We start from the raw sequence: 24,318 nt of genomic DNA, 5'->3' as shown, positions 1-24,318 counted from the left end.
TTCTTCTTTGCATTTTAGAGTTTTAACTTGCATTTGTGGATGCAGTGACGAACTGTTTTCACAGACAGTGGTTTCAGAAGTGTTTCTGCAGTGATTTCCACTACAGAATCATGTCTGTTTTTAATGCAGTGCTGCCTGAGGACCCAAAGATCACGGCCAGCAAATACTGGTTTTCAGCCTTGTCCCTTACATACAGAGATTTCTCCAGATTCTCTGAATCTTTCAATGATATTATGTACCGTAGATGATGAAAAGCAAAAGTTCTTTGCTATTTTACTCGGAGAAACGTTTTTCTTGAATTGTTGCGCTATTTGCTTGTGTCTTTCGCAGAGTGGTGAACCCCTCCTCATCTTACTTCTGAAAGACTCCGCCTCTCTGAGATGCTTTTTTATACCCTATCATGTTACTGACCTGTTGTTTTTCAGCATTACAGAACTTTACCAGCCTTTTGTTGAACCCGTCCCAACGTTTTTGGAATGAGTTGTTGACATCAAATTCAAAATGGGCAAATATTTTTTAAAAAACAATAAAATTTATCAGTTTCAACATTTGATATCTTGTCTTTATACTTTTTTTCAATTAAATATAGGGTTTAAATGATTTGCATATCATTGCATTTTGTTTTTATTTACATTTTGCAAAGCGTCCTGACTTTTTTGGAAATGGGGTTGAACATAGGACCATTTTTGTCTTTACTAAAGAACACTTAAACAACCATCTTTTTTAAGAGTGTTGCAGGCTGGAAGTGATGGACTGAGAAAGGTCAATTAATAGGGCTCCTTAGAATATTAGGCCACACCCACATTGTTTTTTTGTTTTATTATATTTCTGGGTTTTTTAAACTTTGCTGGATGTTTAATAAAACACTGAATTTCGTATCACACAAACATTTAGTTGAGTTGTTTAGTTTGTTTAGTTCTTCATTTGTGCACACTTCAAAAAGATGGATCTTTAAGGGTTCTTTTTAGCAGAGGAAATGGTTCTAGATCCATGAATTCTCAAAGAACCCTTTGCATGATGAAATTAATTAATGTGCTGTAGATGGTTCTATATAAAACCTTTCTGAAAAGGGTTCTGCATAGAACCAAAAAGGATTCTGTTATTGTTATGATATGAGCTTGTAACAATAAAAAAAAACCCTTTTCGGTGCTATGTGGAACGCTTTTTCAGAAGATTCTATATAGAACCATCTACAGCACATTCTCCATCAATCTGAAGAACACTTTCAAAATGCAAAGAACCCTTTAATCAAGCAAAGAATTCTTTGAGTGTCCATGGTTCTATATAGAACCACTTTCTTTACTAAACAACACTTAAAGAATCATCTTTTTTAAGTGTGTTGCAGGCTGGGAGTGATGGATTGAGGATTGTCAATAAAAGGGCTCATTAGAATATTAGGCCACGCCCACACAATTCTTTTTTTTTTCATTATATTTCTGGGGTTTTTCATTCAAACTTTGCTGGATGTTTAATAAAACACAGAAGTTTGTATCACACAAACATTTTTTGTTCTTTAGTACACAAAATGGTTCTATATAGAACCATGAACACTCAAAGAGCCCAATGCGTGATTCAATTAATTACCGTGCTGTAGATGGTTCTATATAGGACTTTTTTTGAAAAGGGTTCTGTATAGCACCAAGAAGGGTTATTGTTATGATATGAGCTTGTAACAATCAAAGAACTCTTTTTGGTGCTACATAGGACCATTTTCAAAAGGGTTCCATATAGAACCATATACAACACATTCTCCATCAATCTGAATAACCATTTCACCATGCAAAAGAACCCTTAATCATGCAAAGATGGTTCTATACAGAACCTTTTTGAAATGGGTTCTATACAGCACCAATAAAGTTTCTCTTATTGTTATAGAATAACCCTTTTTGGTGCTATGTGGTGCTGTGTGCTATGTGGAACCCTTTCATGATGCAAGGAACACTTTAATCATGCAAAGGGTTCTTCAAGCCTTCATGGTTCTATATAGAGCCATTTTCTTGACTAAAGAACCCCAAAAGAACCATCTTTTTTAAGTGTGTGGCAGGCTGGGAGTGATGGACTGAGGGGTGTCAATTAAAGGGGGTCATTATTAGGCCACACTCATAATGCTCTTTGTTTCATTATATTTCGTTGTATTCAAACTTTTCTGAATGTTTAACGTAGCACTAAATTTTGTATCACGCAGACATTTTTGGTAATTTGCACTTGTTTCCATAAAATCTAAGCACAGTTTTGCGGCCATGTTGGCAGGTAATTTTGCTTGTGTCTTTCATCTTGATTGGTTTTGATTTTTCTTCTTTTTTTTTACGCTGATTTCTTGCAGGGTGTTAAAGGAGTTCCCTCACCAGAACCACAGACTGTTTCTCTGCCCGGTTGCAGGACACGAGTTCTGGCCACTGGTCACCTGCCAGCCTGTTTTGGTTGTATTATGATGAAGCAGAAGGTCGCTGACGTAAGAAACCCCAACACATCAGATCCAGTTAAGACCCAGAGCTGAATGGACAGCAGGTCCACACCTTGAATCTGGACGTTGAAACTGGCAGAACATTAAATGCATATGAAACTACGAGGTGCACGTTTGCATAAATGTTCACTATTATTTTGTTCCTTCAACTTCAACTTGGAGATTTTGGACGAAAAATGAAAATAAATACATATTTCGCTCGTGAAGAAGTGGAGCTCAGGAGACCTGCCCGGCCGGTGGAGATGTGGACGCCAACATGAAAGCGCTGAAAGACTCATTTCATGAGCTGGATGAAAAATCTGACCCCAGCATTGTATTTACATAATTTTATTGCTCTCGTGGTCGCTCGGCGCGCACGCGGACCGCAGAGAAAGGCGCGTTTTGCCAACATAAAGCGAAAACTGTGAATGAGCAGATTGTGCTGGGAGCGGGCGATTTCTTTTCCCACCCGTATTCATAAAAGCCACGCCCCCTGCGCTGGGATTGGCTGGTAGTATCACTCGTTCGGTGCTGGGATTGGCTACTTGGGTCCCACCTCCTGCGCTGGGGTTGGACTGCCAATCATGGCGCCGGTGGGCGTGGCCTGCCTGAATACGGGCGGGGAAAAAACACAAGCCTAGCCTTCTTTTTGGAGCCGCGGTTTTAAAAACCCAGCGCAAAGAAAAAAAAAAGGGAAAAAAAACAGCCTCGCGCCTCCTTTCCATTGCAGACGCACAGCCCTGGAGGTGGTGCCAGAGCTGCCAGCATGTGGAGCACTTTCTCAAACGAGGAGCTCTCCAAACTTCTTCCACGGCTCGCTTTCTCTCCTCCTCTCCTTCCTCCTTTCTTTCCTTCAGCTTTTTTGGAACGTGCGTCTCAGAAAAGCCTCTGATTAGTGCGGAAACTCCTCCGTGCTGCGCTCTGGACTGGGAGGAGAAGCGGGCAGGAGGTGACAGCCCGGGACAGGCTACGTGTTCCTGGCGCGGATGGAGCGAATTTGAGACGCTTCACGCTTGGAAACCGTGCGTTATGGTGGGCTTGAGGGGCTCGCGCTGGCTCCGGATGGACTGAGCAGCGTGTGGAAGTGAGACTGAGCTCGTCGCTCCATGTCTGTGCATGCGCGTCCACGTTCTTCTCTTCTGAGCGCGGCTCAGGCTGACAGTGGGCGCCGTTTGATGTGTGCTGGAGGGAGAAGAGAAATTGAGGGGTTCGGAGGCGCGTGTGGCTTTATGATGTGACTTTTCTTCTTCTCTCTTTTTTTTTTTTCCTCCTCGTGGGGGGAGACTTTAAAAAAGACCTAAAAATAAAAGCCTCGGTTTCTGGATCCACAAAGAATCATTTTGAACTTCCTACCGCAGAAGCTGAAGGACGTAAATAGTTCTGACATGTGGATGTAATTTCAGGGAGGGAGGGAGGGAGGGAGGGAGGGGGAGAGAGAGAGAGAGAGAGAGAGAGGGGGAGAGAGAGGGGAAAGCAGACAGGCGCTGAGAAATAAAGCACACGCTGAGAGAGAGAGGGAGAGAGAGAGGTAGAGCAAGAAGAGGAGGAGAAGGCGCACTTCTGGGACGCTCCTGCCGCCGTGCGCGCTCAGATGGAGGGGGCTGAGGCGCATCTGAGCTCTTAATCCCGTCCCGTCCGTCCGTCCATTCCATCCTTCCTTCTGCGTAAAGTTTGGAGGCTCTGCGTCCGAATGGGTTCCGCGCTCGTGGGCCACAGCCTGGGCTTCCTGCTCTTCAGCTCGCTGCTCAGCGTCATGTGCGCTCTGGTGAGTTCCCGCTCTCTTCCCTTCCTGGGCGCCGAGCTCGCGATCGTCCCTCTTGTTGCTGCGCCTCGTGCGTAAAAGGACCTGCCGAAGATGCTCGCCGCTCATCATCGCGCCTGTTAGAGGGAGAGCATCCACCTGCGCGCCTCTGGGCTCCACTCTCTTAAAAAACGATGGTTCTTTAGTAAGGAAAATGGTTCTATATGGAACCACGGTTCTAAATATAACCATTCCCTTTACTAAAGAACCCTTGAAGAACCACCTTTTTGAGAGTGTAGTGGAAAATAAATGCTAACAATGAATATTACACTCTTGGCAAAAAGTGTTCTGTATAGTACCAAAAAAGGGTTCTTTGGATTGTAATAGAAGTGGAACCCAAAAGTTTTCAAAAAGGTTATATCTAGCACATTCTCCATCAGTCTGAAGAACTCTTTTTGGTACTATGTAGAACCATATACAACAAACTGAAGAACCCTTTCACAATGCAAACAACGCTTTAATCATTATAATGTTCATGGTTGCATACAGAACCATGTCTTTACTGAAGAACCCTTGAGGAACCATCTTTTTTAAGAGTGTGCCCCACTGTAGATATCAGATTTGGGATGCTCTTGTCTTTTGTTGTGGTCCAAACACACGTTTTGTTCTCGATTCGCTTTCCATTCAGCAGGTTTGCGTCCACTTGCTTGTCCTGCTGAAAAACCCCATAGAACCATTAAGTGTTTCTGTTGGTTCCTGATGGTTTTGTAATGTGTTTTGGCATTCTGAATGGGTTGATATCACAGTATAAAGGACTCTAATGGTTTAACAGGAGACCAGTGGCTGATTCTAAATGCGTTTGATGGTTTCCTAATGGGATCTAAAATCGTTCTACAGGAAATTAGTGGTCTCTATTGGAAACCTAAGCCAATTCTCATTAGAAAGCTACAACATTAGGTTTTAATCTTAGTGGTTCTAATGGTTCTTTTTCAGCAGGGCAGTGTTTGTAGTGAACTCTGGACAGAGCTCCAGCTGTTCTAGCTTCTTTTTGCGCTTTGAGTGTAAAAGTGTGTCACTTATATCTGCCTATCATACAATCACAGGACTACTCAAGGCTATTCGAGGCTACCCTCTTAAAAACATGGTTCTCCAAAGGTTCTTTAGTGGAGAAAATGGGTCTATATTGAACCATGAACACTCAGAGAACCCTTTGCATGATTAAATGTTTTTTTTTTCATAGTGAAATGGTTCTTCAGATTGATGGAGTATGTGCTGTAGATGGCTTTTATATAGAACCTTTTTCAAAAGGGTTTTATATAGCAGCAAAAAGGGTTCCACTGTTGTTACAAGCCAAAGAACCATTTTTTGGTACTATATAGAACACTTTTCTAAGAGTGCTAAGAGTGTAATATTCATTGTTAGCATTTATTTTCCACTACACTCTCACAAAGGTGGTTCTTCAAGGGTTCTGAAGTAAATGGAATGGTTCCATTTAGAACTATATAGTTATAGAGTTCTATATAGAAACATTTGCATGCTGTAATGGTTCTATATAGAGCTCATGGTTTGCAGAGGTTCTTTGCATGGTGTAATGGCTCTACATGTTGATGCCAAATGTTCTTAAGTAAATGGAATGGTTCTATTTAGAACCATGAGTTCTATATAGAACAATCTGCATGCTTAAACAGTTCTTTGCATGGGGAGATCATTCTTCAGATTGATGGAGAATGTTCTTTAGCAAAGGGAATGGTTCTATCTAGAGCCGTGAGTTTTATATAAAACCATCTGCATGCTTGTATGGTTCTTTGCATGGAAGAGTGGCTCTTCAAAATGATGGAGAATGTTCTTTAGTAAAGGAAATGGTTCTGTTTAGAACCATGTGTTCCATATAGAACCACTTGCATGCTAAAATGCTTCTTTGCATGCTTCAGACTGACGGAGAATGTGTTGTATGTGGTTCTATACAGCACCAAAAAGGGTTCTGCTATTGTTACGATGTCAAGCTTGTAACAACAGAAGAACCCTTTTTAGTGGTGCTATATAGAACCATTTTAAAAATGTGCATATAGAACCATAAATAGCACATTTTCTATCAATCTGAGGCATGCAAAGAACCAAACGGTTCTATATAGAACTCATGGATCTATGCTCCCATTCTCTTTACTAAAGAACCCTTGAAGAACCCTCTTTTTTAAGAGTGTAGTGTAGCTCTATGTTGGTAAATTGGATTTAGTGTGGTCACTTCAGCACGTCTGTGTTCTCTTTACACAGATTGAGTTTTCTGGGTTGCCTTTAGAACCGAGCTCATGTTACTCTATTCCTGCTGGTTATTAAAGCGTAAAAAGCTGGAGCTCGTGCTGTGGCTCTTTTTAGTGGTTTATGTTCTCGATAGCCCGTGTTCTCCTCTGCTGTAGATACAGTGGGTTTAGGATGCTCCTGTGTGTTTCTGTGGCTTTTCTGTGTGAATTCAACTCAAAATATGAAGGTATTGAATCTAATGGTGGACAATTCATCTCCTATTAAGACTCTTTATTAGGGTTCGGGGTTTTTGAGGAACTTTAACACCAGCATTAAGTTCTTTAGTTCTGCTGTTGCCCTTCATGCAGAAAAAACCACAGAACTGGCTCGTCTCCTGTGGCTCTGTTTAAAGCTGATGTTCACTGTTCTGTGTTCTAGATTACTGTAGATATGTGTTAGATTTAGGACACTCATGTCTGTTTCTGTGGCTTTATGTGTGAATCAAACACAAACCTATTACAGCCGTGAATGCGATGGTGCGAAGTTCATCTCCTACAGAGCGAGCTTGTGTTCTGGTGAACTTTAGGGTTCTTAAGTTAACTTTAACTCAGGCCTTGGCAGTTTTCACTCATGTTCTGTGTGTAAAAAGGCTGGAGATGATCACTTCTGTCTGTCCAAGTCTGTTTTATGGCTCAGTTTAAAGGCTAATATTCATCATTAGGCAAAATTTGCCGCTACTGTACATGCACATTGGAGATCTTCTCAATCGCTGTAGTGATACAATGGATTTGTTCTCCTTTACAGTAGATATGTATTGGTTTTAGGATGCTCTTGTCTGCTTATACAGTCTTATGTTTTAACGTGTCAGTCAAACACAAAACGGATTAAAGCGCTAAATTCTACAGTCCACAATTAATCTCCAAATAAAAAATTAAGTTTGTATCTTATTTATTTGAAAGTTTTTCGTTGGGTTATTCTTGCTTTTTATCACTAAACTGGTTTGTCTCTTGTGGCTCTATTTAATGGTTAATATTCAGAGTCATATCCTCCACTGTGATAGATATACATTGTATATCTTCTCAATTACTGTAGCCATATAATGGATTTATTCTCAGTTACTGTATCTATACAGTGCATATGCATTATATGTATATATATGTAATATATATATATATATTTATATATATATATAGGCTCTATTCTCCATTACTGTAAATATATATTAGCTTTATTCTCCTTTACTATATATATTAAAGCAATAAGCCACAAGAGACCATGGGTTACTTCGATTTTATTACGGGGAGGGGTGTTATTTGGCATGACACAAAGCGGAGATATACTGTATATATAATGCCTATTGCCCTTTGCATTGTGTGTAAATTTCATGAAGAATGGAAAAAAAAGAAACATATTAAAAGTAAAGTGTAAAATGTTTTTTCCTTCTCCTGCAAATTTACCATAACTAAATATATATATATATATATATATATATATATATATATATATATATATATATTGGCTTTATTCTCCTTTACTGTAGATACATATTAGATATATGATATATTGCTCCTCTCTGTTGCTGTAGCTTTTGTGTGGCGACACAAATTGGTCCACCATTCATATCCTATTCAGTAAGTTTGTATTCTCTTTGTTCATATTTGGTTTTTGGGGGTCATGCAAATGTTATTCCGTCTTGTCGTTGCCCTTCATGTCTAAAAGTATTTTAGAAGCTGGAACTCGTGCTGCGGCTGTTTTTAAAGGAAGTATTCACGTTTGCCCGTATTCTCCACTTCTGTAGATATACACTGGATTCATGATCTTGTCTGTTGCTGCAGCTTTAAATGTGGACCATTAAAGCAATGAATTCATCTCCTGTTAAGTTTAGGTTTTCTCTGGATTTGGGCTTTTGGTGAACCTCAGCACCAGAATCAAGTTATTTTTGCTTGCTGTTGTCTTTTGTGTGTACAAAAAGCTGGAGCTTGGTCACTCAGTGGTCTCGTATGGCTCTATGTTCTCCAGTGCAGAATCTATATGTTGGATTTAAGATGCTTAAGTATGTGTGTAGGTATGCAAAATGCTAATGTATTATGACACTGAATCCTGTGGTCCACAGTTCATCTCCCATTCAGTAAGTGTGCATTGTGTTCTCTTTAGATATTTAATTTTCTTTACTTGTGCATAAAAAAAGCTGGAGCTTGGTCACTAAACTGGCTCTTGTGGCTGTTTTTAATGGTCAGTTTCCGCATGTTCACCTTCATTCTCCATTACTGTAGATTATGTTTAAGATGCTCATATCTGTTTCTGTAGCCTTGAACCAAATATTACTGTGTTGAATCATACGTTACACAACTCTCCTTTAGAACAAGGTTGCATTCCTGTAATCATTCAGGTTTTTTGAAGTGGTTGACTTTTACTCAAGCTTGTTATTCTTATTTATTGTCATATAAAAAAGAGCTGGAGCTTAGTCATTTAACGGGCTGTACTCTTGTGCATTTAATGTTCAATATAATCAATATTCTCCACTTCTGTAGATATATATTGGATTTGGGATGCCTCTGCCGCCCACTGCTGTAGCTTTGTGTGAACCAATTACTGAAGCATTGACTCCTATGGTCCACAAAGCGACGTTCTCTTTACGCCTCTTTAGATTTTTGAATCCTCAGTGAGGAACAAATTTTAGTCTTTTTTATCTGAACATGTTGGAAAAAATATAAAACATGACATACTGTCGCTGTCCAAAGGAAAACAAGTTTCTCCAAAATAGTAACTTTACAGAAGAAGACAGAAACACTCTTACCTTTCACTGTAAGTCAATGTAAAAAGATTTTAGTCCAAGTGGCTTTAGAGCATTTCTGTTGGTCCATTCATCATGAGATTTCTACACAACGTAAAGGACATCTGGTGTGTTGAAATGATGTAGAAAACAAAAAATTGACAAAAATGGAGATACATGGTTTTCATTGGACAGCGACGATATAAAATATAAAATGTGTCATAAATGAGCCAATATTTCTTGCTAGTTAGTTTACTTTATTGGCTGATATGAAACTACTACACTGTTTTCTGCTCGCGCTCACAGAAATGTCTCTGTTTACACGTGATCATGTGAAAAAACAAACCAAGCTTCAGTTTTTCTCTGTTCAGGAAGAAAATATAAGCAAAAACACTCATTCTGTGGCCACTAGCATCAATGCTAACAGCGTTAGCTTCTTAACTAGCTTATGTTGAAGTTATTAGTTTAGTGCAAATCCTCAACAAAAGTCATAATTCTAAAAATAGCAGTCAACACATTAATAAACTCTCCTAGTTTACACTCTGGTGCTCTTATTGATCGTAAAATACTGCTTGGCTACTTCATCAGGAAGAGAAAAGGATTCACTGGTTTGTTAATAGCTTCGGCTGTCAGTGTTAGCAAACACAGAGGATCCCCCAGTGGCATTAGCACGACTTATAGTAGCTCTACCTGCTGGAACAAGAAAAATGTACCCACTGTTTGACCTTACAGCCTCAAACACGAAGATTTTATCATTATTGTCAGTGTTTTGTCTGTTTTGTTTGCATTTACCGTCAATTGCACAGTAAACTGAGTGGTTTCTATGCTGACTTATCCACCAGGAACTACAGCCAACCTTAGTGTTTGCGAACACTGATTTTGTCTATGTATAGGAGCTTTAGGGCTTGTATCTCTGCATTTTTAAAAACAAATTTTTTGGCCAATGATTTAAAAAAAAAAATTTGCTCACACCAGCAGCAAATCTCTGCATTCACACCAGTCCACACTGGCTCACCTCCAGTACTGTGGCTCTATTTAATATTCAATAGGGCCAGTTTTCTCCACTTCTGTAGACTTATATTGGATTAAGCATCTGCTGCCCACTGCTGTAGCTTTGTGTGAATCGATCATTGAAGCACTGAATCCTGTGGTCCTCAATGCATCCTTAATTAAGTTTGTGTTGTCTTTATGGAAAGGTTGTGACACCCCCATGAGAAATTAGGTTAATTTAGCGTGCCACTATGTTATATCAACCAAGGTTTAGTCTGTTCTGTTTTACCGTCAATTGTCTGGTAAACTGAGCGGCTTCCATGCTGACTTATCCACCAGGAACTACAGCCATTCCTTAATGTTTGCAAACACTCTGATTTTGCCTATGTATATGAGCTTTAGGGCTGGTATCTGGCCATTTTTAAAAACATTTTTTTGCCCAATGTTTTCAAAAAAATATTTGTTCACACCAGCAGCATATTGAAAATCTCTACAATCACACTGGCTCATTTCTAGTGCTGTGGCTCTATTTAATATTCAGTACGGTCAGTTTTCTCCTCTTCTGTAGATTTATATTGGGTTTAACATCTGCTGCCCACTGCTTTGTGTGAACCGATCATTGAAGCACTGAATCCTGTGGTCCACAGTGCATCCTTAATTAAGTTTGTGTTGTCTTTATGAAAAGGTTGGAACCCCCCATGAGAAATTAGTTTAGCACATCCTCTGCAGAATTTTAATTGTTGTGTTTACAACATTGAGAAAAAAAAAATGACACATAAAATGTGCCGTAGCTTTTGATGCAAAAACACTCGCATGAGCATTTCAGACAAGTAGAGGCAATAATACCACATAACATTTGTTGTCATACACCAAAAGAAGAACATAATATATGCTGATATGGTGTGCACCACAAAGCTAAAGCAGAGATTTTGTAACAATGTCTTGATGTCGTGCTACAATATGGCACGTTATGCTGTGTTACACGCTAGTAGACTTTGGCCAGCATGCTGCCAGACCTCCGTAATTCTGTGTTTCACAAAGAGTCCGATTACTGCCAGAAAATAAAAGCTTATAAAAGAAAAGAAAGCCTACTGCTTGCCTTGAGGTTGTTTAGGTTGTTTATGTCTACAGCACCATCTCTGGAACGTTCACACAGAGTTTTAATAGCTTTTCACCCCATTTACGTTGTGGATTTACAAATTATTCAGAATCTGACTTCGGTTCACGATCATTAAGTCACATATCTTTAAAATCACTGAGGTATTTTTAATATTTGCAGTTTACAAGAACTGAGTGCAGTACATTCTGAGGCCTCCGCACTGTTTAAAGAAAAGTGAAGCCAAATTCAACTCCAAACATCACCCCTAAATTGCTAAACACACAGAACCAACTGAGTCGTCATATTTCAGAAATCTTCATGCTCAATAAATGAAAACAGCAACAGACGTGAGCAAGTTAACAGCGTTTTCAATAAGCTGTCGTTTTCCTTTCCTCAAGAAAACACTGTAAACTGAGTTTTCAGAAGCACCCTGGAAAGTTTTCAATAACCTCTGTGAACGAAAACTCAAATGCAGAAAAAAAAACTACGTCATCAAAACTATCCGGATACGTGTGGACGCAGCGGTAGACGCTCCTTTGTGCTTTGTGTGTGTGAACCAAATACAAAAGCATGAAAGGTGCCGTCTATAATGAGACGAGTCACAGTTCACCTCCCATTGAAATCTGCCGCCTCGTTCAGCACTGCGCTCAGCAGCCAGGCAGCTTTAGATGGATGTTGTGAGAGATGCTGCTCACTAGATGTGTCACAATATGAGGGGATTAAGTTTTTAGGCTGATTCTGATTTCGATTTCCTTAAAGCTGATTTTTTGGCAGATTCGTATTAAGATTTTTTTACACTGTGTGACTAAATAAACAGATGAAACATACTAGAACATTTCTTTAAAGTTCCAGTATAAATAACAATTTACTCTTTAATGACCCCAACTGGCATTTCCAATTCTTAAACAAAAATATAAAAAATATAAATAAAAAAATGCAATATTATTGAAATTACTGATTTTACTGATACTACCGGTGTTACTGATCTCACTGATATTACTAGTATTACTGGTATTACTGATATTACTAGTGTTACTGATATTGCTGATCTTACTGGTGTTACTGATCTTACTGGTATAACTGATGTTACAGATTTTACTGATATTATTGATATTACTAATTTTTCTTATATTACTTGTATTACTGATATCACTGATATTACTGGTATTACTGATCTTACTGGTAGTACTATTATTACATTACTGGTCTTGATGATATTACTGATATAATTGAGATATTACTGATTTTACTGATATTACTGGTATGACTGATATTACCGGTATTACTGATCTTATTGGTATTACTAGTATTACTGGTCTTACTGATATTACTGGTATTACTGGTATTACTGATCATACCGGTATTACTAGAATTGCTGATCTTACTGGTATTGCTGATCTTACTGATATTACTAGTATTACTGGTATTACTGATCTTATTGGTAATACTAGTATTACTAGTATTACTGGTATTACTGGTCTTACTGGTAATACTAGTATTACAGGTATTGCTGATATTACTGATATCACTGATCTTACTGATTTTCTAGTATTAGTGGCATTACTGATATTACTGATATTACTGATTTCACTGATATTACTGACATTATGGATTTCACTGATATTACTGATTTCACTGATATTACTGAGTATTACTGATATTACAGATTTCACTGATATTACGGATTTCACTGATATTACTGATATTACTGATTTCACTGATATTACTGATATTATGGATTTCACTGATATTACTGATTTCACTGATATTACTGATATTATGGATTTCACTGATATTACGGATTTCACTGATATTACTGATATTACTGTTGTATCAGCTGTGGGTTTTTCTTGTGATAATTCAGCCTCAATGAACTTCACTAATAAACAAATTCACACCAGTCCAGTGGACAGACAGACAGACAGGTAGACAGACAGACAGACAGACAGACAGACAGATAGATAGATAGATAGATAGATAGATAGATAGATAGATAGATAGATTCTAAAGAAATTATTACATTTATAAAACTATGGGTTTCAAATGCAGATGAATATTTACATACAGTTTAAGTTGACAGTAATTAACAAGGTTATAAGTTGACTAATTAACGAGGTTATAAATGTGCGTGTATATGATTCACATGTATGTAGTGTAGTCGCTGCGACTGAGTCAGGGTAATAACACTAGTGTAACACTGGTCTTAAAGCTGAGTGATGGTCAGAAGGAATCTGGCTGGAATATGAGAATTTAAAAGCTCCTCGATGGCTGAATCGAGAGTGAGCCTCTTCATTCAGATATATGGCACCATGTTCTACATCACCGAGAGGCTATCTGGACTGAGGGAGCTCTGATATTAACAACACGAGAACTGAAAATGAAATTCAGGCAATCAGCAGAGCCTTTAAGTAGTGCTGATAAATCATATAGATGGGTGAGCTTCTACTGGTCACGCATCAATGTTTTAGACTTGTTAGATTAAAACTCTAATCCAGGCTATTTTCGAAAGGAGTTCAAAATACATAAAAACTAAACAAGCAGTGATTTTCTTTTCCGTAAATGTGCTCTCTCTGGTTAGTGTTCGCAGTACTGCGTTTATCTTTGGTGCAAGAAAGAGAACAAAACAGCAGGAGCTCATCAACTTCCTCATCAGCACTACCTTTATGATTCCATTGATTTATCTTCAATAAAGAAGATAAACGCTCTGAAACTGCATGTTGGGAAAAAACCTGATGTTTTATTACCAGCTCAAACAGTTCAAAGTTCTGACTGGAGACAAACATGACCCTCACATATGTGTCATTGCACTCACTGTGCTGCAGAGTTAACTTAGACAAATAAGCTTTATTTTAACTAAAGTGCATCAGACTTCAGATGTAAGCAGAGTCTTTCAGAGTGGTTTGGTGTGAAACGCTCTGTTCTAGAGAAACTTACCGAGTCAGAACTGTTCACAGTGGTGGTGATAGGAACCAGACGTCCACCTCTAAAAGCTCCCTCACAGAAAGTTACTACATGAAATGGTTATGAATTCACTGCCTGATGACTGAGACACTGTTTTATGATAGTTTTGAGAAGATTTTGGCCTTGAACTCCATTCATGGTGGAGGGATACATTGTGAGGCAAAATAGTCCCCAAATAAAACTTATTATTTCAGATTTTCCACTATTTTCCATCATCAACATTCCATATAAACTCAGAAGACTCGTGTAGGTTCACTGGTGGTTCTGGATAGTAAATAAAATGTCTATATTTGTGTTGTAGTCATGGTGACCCCTGGTTCCTATCACCACCACTGTAAAGACATCTGAACCATTTCACACCAAACCACTCTGAATCACTCTGTTTACAGCTCGCACACTGAGTTATGCAGAAACTTTAGAACTTTTTTGGTGAGTGATTACAAAGAAAACACTTCATACACAGTGTAAAAATATTCAGTGATGTGGGGTCAGATAGAATAGACAGCAGAGACAAAGAGATGAGCATGAGGTGCTCTTGGTGAAATAACATAAAATGAGTAAAAATGAGAATGAGAATCAGACAGTTTGCGTGTATTGCATATATAGTCTAGATATCATCTAGATTTCACTTGCCCAGGTATCATTTTCACAGTGTACCTACTGTGTATTGTGAAAATGTCTTGAATGGTTTTGTTTTATCACAGGGGTCGCAACCCCAAATGTTAAGAAGAGCCATTTTGTCTATTCAACAAAAATCAAACCACCTTAGGAGCCACAACATTTTGCCATCTTAGCTGTAAATATATCTCAGTATGTGCTGATGTACTAATATGGGCTAAAACATATATAATATAAACAAAAACGCAGACTTGCTTTGCTCTGTTTTAAGCTTTAGCTCAGCTATAGCCGCTTTTCTCACATCTCTGGCAGGAAACTTTTCCACAAGAGTGGAGCCAATCTGAAGTCGCTTCTCATTTGCCAGCTTCTTGTTTGAATTTTCCCTGTTCCACTTTAAATGGGGTGCCATTTAAGGTGGAACAGGGAAATTTGAACGAGAAACTGACATCAGCTTTATGACTTGTTAGTGTTTGACAGTTTCTCATTGCAGATTAAACGTATCAGGAAACCAGCTGGAGTGATTATAAACACAAGTAAGTCCATTTGTCTCCAAATTATCGATGTTCGTCTTAAATCTCTCTCTTTGTTGTTTCGATAGCTGTTAGCTAGGTGAGACTGTTGTCTGCGTTGCTATGGTGACCAGCAGTCTGTGCTGATCTTCAGGGTTAAAGGGTGAATTAGCAGTTCTACATTAACTCCAGAGTTTAAGACCATTTACTGTTAAACTGTGTTGAACGATCAGCAGAGCTTCATTTTACTGTAAAGGAGGATTATTTTATTTTTACCTACTAATCTAATTCTGCTGTGGAGCCAGAACAGGGCAGGAAAAGAGCCGCATGTTGCCAACCCCTGTTTTATCATGTCGTCCAGCTGTACTGTGGACTGTGGTCCGGTCTCAGTGCTGCTGTGTATCTGTCTCAGGCTAATGAAGAGGAAAGTGCTGTACTCCGCTGGGACAGGAGCGCTGCAGTATAAACTGTGGACATGTAAAAGCTCAGCTCTCTGCTGATATGGTTGTTATATCTGAATCAATATTTCACTTGTACACATCAGTGTATTACACGGGCTCTCAGTTGCGGGGTGGGGGGTGTTGATCACAATGTCATGGGACCCCCAGAGCGCTCTCATGTTTGCTGATGGCTCCAGGCAGCCCTTATCACACACTTTCCTCATAACGCTCCTCTCTGACCTGCAGTGCGCTATAGCGATAAGCTAACAGCGCTAATCAGCTCAGATGCTGCTGCATGCGACCTTTCAGAGCTTCATAACACGTCGCCTATTAATGAGCCCAGACTTGACATGTTTTACACATTTCTTGAAGTCCATCTGTAACTTTCTTCTGGGTTTATGGATCAAAAACATCATAATTCGTGTTTATGTGACCATTTCCAACTCTCTTAATCCCTTAGAATGAAATGTAATTGTGACTGATATACACAAATGAGTTCTATTCTGATTTTCTGCACTTTCTGCACTGCTGTAGACTGAATGGTGGAGCTAAACTGCTGTAGACTGAATGGTGGGGCTAAACTGCTGTAGACTGAATGGTGGAGCTAAACTGCTGTAGACTGAATGGTGGAGCTAAACTGCTGTAGACTGAATGGTGGAGCTAAACTGCTGTAGACTGAATGGTGGAGCTAAACCGCTGTAGACTGAATGGTGGAGCCAAACTGCTGTAGACTGAATGGTGGGGCTAAACTGCTGTAGACTGAATGGTGGAGCCAAACTGCTGTAGACTGAATGGTGGGGCTAAACTGCTGTAGACTGAATGGTGGGGCTAAACTGCTGTAGCTGAATGGTGGAGCTAAACTGCTGTAGACTGAATGGTGGGGCTAAACCGCTGTAGGCTGAATGGGTGGAGCTAAACCGCTGTAGCTGAATGGTGGGGCTAAACCGCTGCGGCTGAATGGTGGAGCTAAACTGCTGTAGGTGAATGGTGGGGCTAAACTGCTGTAGCTGAATAGTGGAGCTAAACTGCTGTAGCTGAATGGGTGGAGCTAAACTGCTGTAGACTGAATGGTGGGGCTAAACTGCTGTAGACTGAATGGTGAAGCTAAACTGCTGTAGCTGAATGGTGGAGCTAAACTGCTGTAGACTGAATGGTGGAGCTAAACTGCTGTAGCTGAATGGTGGAGCTAAACTGCTGTAGCTGAATGGTGGAGCTAAACTGCTGTAGACTGAATGGTGGAGCTAAACTGCTGTAGCTGAATGGTGGAGCTAAACTGCTGTAGACTGAATGGTGGAGCTAAACTGCTGAATGGAACTACTGATTGGTCAGTGCACACATGGTTGTGACATCACAGCCAAGAATGAATTCATAATGGGCATTTTTTGCAGTTTAGTTTATATGTACATTTCGAGACAGAGTACGTTATGCTGTTCTTTTTTTACTGTCCTTAAAAAAAGGACAATATGCAAATGAGTCATCTAACCAATCACTGTGTTTTTTACTGTGTGCTGTGAGCATGCTGACCAATCAGAGCTTCAGAGGAGTCTCTGTGGGTGTTTTTTTTTTAAACATGGTATCCAGATAATCCTACAAATACTGTAATTATGGTCAAAGTAATGCAGGTTAGTCTTTAAGTAACACATCTTAAATTGACCAATGCAGTTTAATATTATTGTACTATGATATTTCGCCAATATATCCATATATCAACCAGCCAGTTTACCTCACCACTGGGCGTTTTTGCATTTTTTCTGCTGAAAAGCACAGTTTTGTTGACAGCTGTGGTGAATTCGGTTGAGATAGCAGTCACAATGACCCCATACTCACATGCTAATCTCCCAGCATGCATTATTGTGGGGGAAGCACTTATTTGGACCAAGTGACTCACAGTGTTCCCACATGTATTTAGCGGAGGGAAAAAGCTACTTTTCAGGAGTCTCAGTGTGCAACTAATTCCGCCCTCATGACTCAGCCGGTGCCTCTAAAACGCACTGCGTGCATCTTTTAGTCCACAACAAAACAGTGGAGACTGTGTGTGTTTATAAGAGGCGCCACAAAACAATGCTTCCTCGACAGCCCAGGCATTTAGAGCAGGGCACGGGGTCACACCAACCAAGAGACTGGAGAGGAGTTCGGTTGATCGAGCCCTTTCTTTTAAAGTAACTCTTTTCAATGAATCAAATGGCTGAATCACTGTTTCACTGATTCACAAATCACTGGAATTTGCATCTCTTCTATTTATAGAAACATTGGATTCAGGGAGTCAGTCTAATATCTGCTGTGAAATAACTCTGTTAATGAATCAAAGTGATTCACTGATTCACTGATTCATGAATCAACTTTAGGTCAGATTGGATTCATTTTATCAAGCATATTCTTTCTAATAAACTGTTTTAATCAATCAAATGTCTGAATTGCTGATTCTTTGCTTTACAAATCAGTGAAATTCTAATTTTTCAATCTACAGTAACATTGGATTTAGCAAATGAGTCTAATGTCTACTGTGAAATAACTCATTTAACGAATCAAGTACCTGAATCACTGATTCATTAGTTCATGAATCAACATTAGAGCCAGTCATGGGGTCACGTCAGCCAAAAGGCTAGAGATGAGTTGGATTCAGTTTATCAACCACATTCTAACTAAATAACAGTTTTAATGAATCAAATGTCTGATTCACTGAATCATTTATTCACAAAATAGACACAATTCTAATTTTTCTATGTACAGTAATTCTGTATTCTAATATGTGCTCCAAAATAACTCTTTTTTATAAATCAAATTTCTGAATCACTGACTCACAAATCAACATTCGAGCAGATCATGAGGTCGAATCAGCCAATACACTAACGATGAGATTGATTCAGTTTGTCAAGGATTCTTTTTAATTAATCAGATGTCTGGATCACTGAATCACTGATTCACAAATCAATTAAATTGTCTTTTTTTCTATATACAGTATCATTTTATTCGGAGAGTGAGTCTAATATATGCAGCAAAATAACTTTTAATGAATCGAACATCTGAATCATTTCCCAGAAATCAGTCACATTTTTATTTTTTGCTCAAGCAATAACATTTTATTCAGGCAGTGAGTCTAAAATCTGCTGTGAAGTTCTAGTAAAATTATCACCCAGACTGCCTCGTACTTGAAAAGTGCTGGTCAAATCTTCAGGGCAGTAACCTGACAAAAATATGATTGTAAATAGATGCATACAGTGTGTTGTTTACTGTATATAATAACTCTGAATCCTTAAAACGATTAATAAACTTAGGCTTAAATATGCTCAGTTACTGTAAAGTGAAAGAGAAAGCAGTCCGAGCACTTTGAGTCAGTCACAGTTCTGACTGCTGGTCTGTGTGGTTCCTCCCACAAATCAGTCTTAATTAGCGGTACAGGATACAGATTGATTTTGCTGGGTGTTCAGATGAACCGTCTACAAAGGCTTCAGCTCCTGATTCATCTCAGACCTGCTCCTCCCTGAGGAGCTGTGGTGGGAGTGGAGAACAAAACCCATAAACACAGCAGAATCACAAAATGTTCCTTTATACCATAATTACACAGTTAGCATGGCGATGCTAGTCTTGTTAAAGCATCGCATTTTCTCCAGCAGTTTTATTACAGGGTTTTACATACAGGCTGTAATTTAGCAGTTAGCTCAGCCATGCTAGTCCCTGTTTCATTTTCCACGTGGTTTCCACATGTAAACTGTGTTTAATGCCGTAATTATGCAGATAGCATGGCGATGCTAGTCCTGTTGCCAAGGTGCATTCCTCTAAAAGTTTCATCACATCATTTTTTTGTTTTACTATAATTATACAGTTAGCGTGGCAGTTGCTATAGGAATGCTAGTCTAGTATTTTCTCCAGCAATTTTATTACAGGCTTTTTTTAATGTAGACTATAATTTAGCAGTTAGCTCAGTAATGCTAGTCATGTTGCCGAGTTGTGTTTCATCACATGGAATGCTTTTCATACTGTAATTGCACAGTTAGCATAGCAGTTGCTATAGCAATGCTAGTCTTGTTAAAGAACTGCATTTTCTCCAACAATTTTATTACAATTTTATATTTTTTTTTCACATAGGCTATAATTTAGCAGTTAGCTTAGCAATGCTAGTCATGTTGCATTTGCCGAATAGTTTCCTCACACAAAATGTTGTTTAATGCCGTAAATATGCAGTTAGCATGGCGATGCTAGTCATATTGCAGCGTTGTGTTTCCCTAACAGTTTCATCGTGTAATTTTTTTGTTTTACTATAATTATACAGTTAGCGTGGCAGTTGCTATAGGAATGCTAGTCTAGTATTTTCTCCAACAATTTTATTACAATATTTTTTTTTTTTCCATATAGGCTATAATTTAGCAGTTAGCTTAGAAATGCTAGTCATGTTGTCGAGTTGTGTTTCTCTAACAGTTTCATCACATTATTATTTATATTTATATTTATATAATTTTATACTACAGTTATACAGTCAGCTTAGTGGTTGCTATAGCAATGCTAGTCATATTGTATTCCAGCATTGTTAATTAGCATTTTCTCCAACAGTTTCATCACAGTTTAGTTATATACAGGTCAGCAGTTAGCTGAGCAGTGCTAGTCATGTTGCTGAGTTGTGTTTCTCCAATGGTTTCATTTCACAAAATGTTGCTTTACACCATAATTATGCACAGTGAGCATGATAGTTAGCATGGCAATGCTAGTCATGTTGCAGAGTTGTGTTTTCCCCATCACACAAAATCTTTTTTACACTTTTATTATACAATTAGCATGGCAGCTACTGTGGCAGTGCTAGTCATTACGCAGAGTTGCATTTCCTTCAACAGCTTCATCACTAATTTTTAACCAAGTTAGCAGTTAGCTCAGCAATGCTAGTCAGTTGTGTTCTTTATCACAGTCATCATGCTTTATATCATAATTACACAGATAGCATGGTAGTTAGCATTACAATGGCAGTCATATTGCAGAGTTTTTGCTGACATTTTGACAAAAAAGTTGCCGTAATTGTACACAGTTAGCATGACTTAGCATGGCAAAGCTAGTGGTGTTACAGAGTTGTGGTCTATTTGACAGTTTCATCACAAAATGTTGATTTATACCATAACAAAGCTGCTCGATGAGCAATGCCAGTCATGGTTCAGGCTTGTCTTGTCCTCAGTGGCTTCATCTTTTTTAATACTTTAGCTATGCAGTTAGCATGCTAATGCTAGTTCTGTTGTAAAGCCGAGTCTCATCACACCGGTGAGAGTTCTGGTGGGGGCAGCTGACAGCGAGCGATCGTGAAGCCTGGCCTCCGCGGCTTTGGAGTAACTGAAACGGGCCTGTGTGGGCGTCTGGGTGTGGTTCGGCTTCATCAGACGTGACCTCATGAGTTCTCTGAAGCACATTAGCGCTGAGCTGATGGGCAGCATCTATCGCAGCCTGCAGGATGTGAAAAGGATGTGATAGATGCTGTACATCAGCTGAGCGCTAATGTGCTTCAGAGAACTCATGAGATCACGTCTGATGAGGCTGAATCACACCCAGGCGCCCAGCCCTTAGCTGGTGTGAGGAGCTGGGGCTCAGGCATTTACAGTGTTTCAGTCGACGGTTTCAGGGCAGCCGGTTTCTGAAACTGGTGTATATGTATTCGATAGTTAAGTGGTTTACACCCCTGAGCTGAACTGGAAGATTGAAGCATATTTAAGTACATGTTTCTAAGATTTATGCTTTACTCAACTATGATTGAATACTTTGACTCAGTTACAATCACAGTAATACTACATTTAAAAATGCCATCAAAAACTATGAATACAATGATTCAATCAATCAATCAATCAATCAATCAACCTTTATTTTTACTCAGAAATACACAGAGGGTGACCCTCATTTCCAATGTAGTCGAGCATTAACAAAAGGGCTAAGATTATAAATTGACTGCAAAAGAAATTATAATGGAATTTAATCAGGTGAGACTAAAATAAACAAAACTACATAAACAAATTAACAGAAAAAACAGAAGATAAATGGCAAAAGAATTAAGATTTGATTAAGAAGGAAAAATATAAAATAAAACCAAGATAAAAAACCTATTAATAAGATTTCAATGTAAAAGGATGAACATCCATTTGCATTTCAGTTTGTCTGTTCATCCTTTTGGGCGGCACGGTGGCGCAGTGGGTAGCGCTGTCGCCTCACAGCAAGAAGGGCCTGGGTTCGATTCCCGGCCGGGTGACCAGGGTCGTTTCTGTGTGGAGTTTGCCTGTTCTCCCCGTGTCTGCGTGGGTTTCCTTCGGGTACTCCGGTTTCCTCCCACAGTCCAAAAACATGCAGTCAGGCTGATTGGACACGTTAAATTGCCCCTAGGTGTGAGTGTGTGTGTGATTGTATATGTATGTATGTCTGTCTGTCTGCCCTGCGATGGACTGGCGACCTGTCCAGGGTGTGTCCTGCCTTCCGCCCAATGGCAGCTGGGATAGGCTCCAGCATCCCACCGCGAGCCCAGAAGGATAAGCGGTTTAGATGATGGATGGATGGATGTACTCTGTGACTGTCCTTAAGAAATGCAGACAACAAGTCAAAGGATTAAAAGGTAATAAAAATAAATATGTGCTGTAACTGCTTATTAATGATTTTAAGCTGGTTGTGACCTCATTAATAACCATTAATAAACTCATTATAAGCCATTCATGGACGCTTTATAAGGTATCCCATTTTTGCAGTCGCTTGGGTCATTTGCAGTGCCATGGCTACGCCACCGTCTCTGAAACAGCTGAAACAGACCCGATCAGGCAGCGTTTTCAGAAGAATGTTTTTAATGACTGAAAACAAACACTGAATCTTAAATAGCTCCCTATGAAGTGCACGGCATAAAACGCTGCCTCCTGCACCCAAACACTGAGTGTGTTTAAAGGCACTTAATAATCTGATAACTGCAGAAAATCAGATTTTGTCGGTAATCAGATCAACAAGTTTACATGCACTTGAGTAATCAGATAATGGGGAAACTCCAGGTCTACATGAGTCAGACAGTAATCAGATTTCTGCTTTACAACCAGCCAATGAACTCACAGAAGAAGACGAGACGTAAACATAACATACTGCTGAAGCTTCAAGCCGCGGCTTTTTAAAAAAAAAAAAAAACATTGAGCAACTTTACCAGAAAATATGAACAAACATCATCTAGAAGATGAAGAATATTCAAATCCTTCATTTCATCAAGAATGTATTTGGTTTCAGTGTCGCTCCAAAAGTGTTTTGCTGCGTCTCGCTGCAACACTGCTCGCTTATTTCCAGTGCCGCTGTCCGTTTTCACACATGCTCAGACTGAGAAATCCGAAAGAAATCAGAGTAAGAGTTTATATGCACTGAGAAATCTGATTACTGAGCCAAAATCCAGCCTCTTTATCAGATTTGTGTTTACATAACCATTTGAATAATGTGACAACTGCAGAAATCAAAGTTATGATCAGATTATTGAGTGCATGCAAACGCACTCAAGTGTTTAATACAGCTAACCAATAGTAATTTGGGATTCAGCCATGTTTACACAATTCCATACTGGGCAAATAGTGCACTAAATAGTGCAAATAGTGCATTGTAGGGGTGTAGAAGCTAGAACTTCATGACTTACATAGTGCACTACACACTTAAAAATGGTTCTTCAAGGGTTCTTTAGTAAAGAAAATGGTTCTATATAGAACCATGAACACTCATAGAACCCTTTGCATGCTTAAATGGTTGTGGTTGCATTGTGAAAATTCTTCAGGTTGATGGAGAATGTGCTGTAGATGGATCTATATAGAGCCCTTGTGAAAATGGTACTACATAGCACCAAAAGTGGTTCTTTGATCGTTACAAGCTTGATTTTGCAACAATAGCAGAAGGCTTTTTTAGTGCTGCATAGAACCATTTTCAAAAAGGTTCTATATAGAAGCTTATACAACACATTCTCCAATCTGGAGAACCATGTCTCCATGCAAAGAACCATTTAGTCATGCAGGGAGTTCTTTGAATGTTCATGGTTCTATATAGAACCGTTGTCTTTACTAAAGAACCCTTGAAGAACCATCTTTTTTAAGAGTGTGTATAGGGAGTGAGGAGCCATTTGAGACTGAGCTATAGTGTTAAATTGGATGAGAGAACAAAAAGCTACATTTTCAGAAATATCTAGACGCGTGTGGAGGGGCTGCTTTGAAAACCCAGATAGGTTCTAGTGCCTGTGTGTGTGAGCTGAGATTGCGCCGTAAGCCGAGCGTTGACACTACCAGTGTTCTGCTAATTTGCCGGCAGGCTGTGTGATGCATGGAAAGCTTTTCTCAGTTTGAAGAATGTGAAGAGAAAGTGAAATGAGGTTGTTAGACTCAGCCGCAGCGTCCGCGCTCTTCTGAGGAGTGTTTCAGTGAACTGGCGGTGTTGAGGGAGCTTATTTCGGTCTGCCAGCTTCACTTTTTCATCATGCTAACTGTCCACACCTGCTTGGTCTTGGATGAGACAGTTTGAATTGTGAAATAATCCTCCATATTGA

General features: G+C 39.2%; 1 protein-coding gene across 1 annotated transcript in view; it reads left to right on the top strand.

Moving 5' to 3' along the window:
* The first annotated feature begins 3,899 nt into the window (after nucleotides 1-3,899).
* Nucleotides 3,900-24,318, top strand: part of pth1r (parathyroid hormone 1 receptor) — a 141,335-nt gene continuing 120,916 nt past the window's right edge. The window contains exon 1 of the mRNA XM_036597262.1: nucleotides 3,900-4,208. Within this exon, the coding sequence (XP_036453155.1) occupies nucleotides 4,134-4,208 (75 nt within the window). The 5' untranslated portion in view covers nucleotides 3,900-4,133. The remainder of the gene's footprint in view (nucleotides 4,209-24,318) is intronic.

Source organism: Colossoma macropomum, unplaced genomic scaffold (genome assembly GCF_904425465.1).
Source record: "Colossoma macropomum unplaced genomic scaffold, Colossoma_macropomum, whole genome shotgun sequence".
NCBI classification, from domain to species: domain Eukaryota; kingdom Metazoa; phylum Chordata; class Actinopteri; order Characiformes; family Serrasalmidae; genus Colossoma; species Colossoma macropomum.
This window is presented reverse-complemented; position numbering and strand designations above follow the sequence as displayed.